This window comes from Penaeus monodon, chromosome 28 (genome assembly GCF_015228065.2).
Source record: "Penaeus monodon isolate SGIC_2016 chromosome 28, NSTDA_Pmon_1, whole genome shotgun sequence".
Taxonomy (NCBI): Eukaryota; Metazoa; Arthropoda; class Malacostraca; order Decapoda; family Penaeidae; genus Penaeus; species Penaeus monodon.
The window spans coordinates 27,656,598-27,657,045 of NC_051413.1; the positions used below are offsets into that span (position 1 = coordinate 27,656,598).

The 448-nt window shown below is 37.5% G+C and overlaps 1 protein-coding gene across 1 annotated transcript in view; it reads right to left on the bottom strand.

The window, feature by feature from the left end:
- Nucleotides 1–7: 7 nt before the first annotated feature.
- The window catches only part of LOC119590973 (heme-binding protein 2-like), a gene marked incomplete at its 5' end in the record, with an annotated part of 3,374 nt that continues 2,933 nt past the window's right edge, over nucleotides 8–448 (bottom strand). The window contains 1 exon segment of the mRNA XM_037939706.1: nucleotides 8–283. Coding sequence (XP_037795634.1) covers nucleotides 214–283 — 70 coding nt within the window.

Consider the following 448-nt stretch of genomic DNA (forward strand, 5'->3'; position numbering starts at 1 on the left):
AAACATTTTTTACCACAATTTATTTAGATCACTAATTATTTGTTATCATTATTCTTCGATCCAGGACATTAACTCAAACATAATTTTATAAACGCAAAAAAGGTCATAATTTCATATGTAACTATTTAGTAAGTGACGGCCAACGAATATCCAGTGCAGTACCATCGCGTCCGGTTGCCATCGACGGGGTGGAACCACTGTCTGTAGCGGTTCTTACTGGTCCACCACGAACCACACTTCGTTCCTACGGTTTTTGTATTTCATGGGAGAATCGTAGCCAGCTCTGCAAATGGTAGAGTTGTTGTTATGACTTTTATGTTTTCCTGGTTTTCCATTACCTCTATTACGGCGAATTATCGAGAAGTATAGAGTATACATCTTCGAAACATTTTTTGTTTCTGAGAGTAAGAAAGGATATTGGCAGAGGATTCTAGCGTTTTTTTTTCCT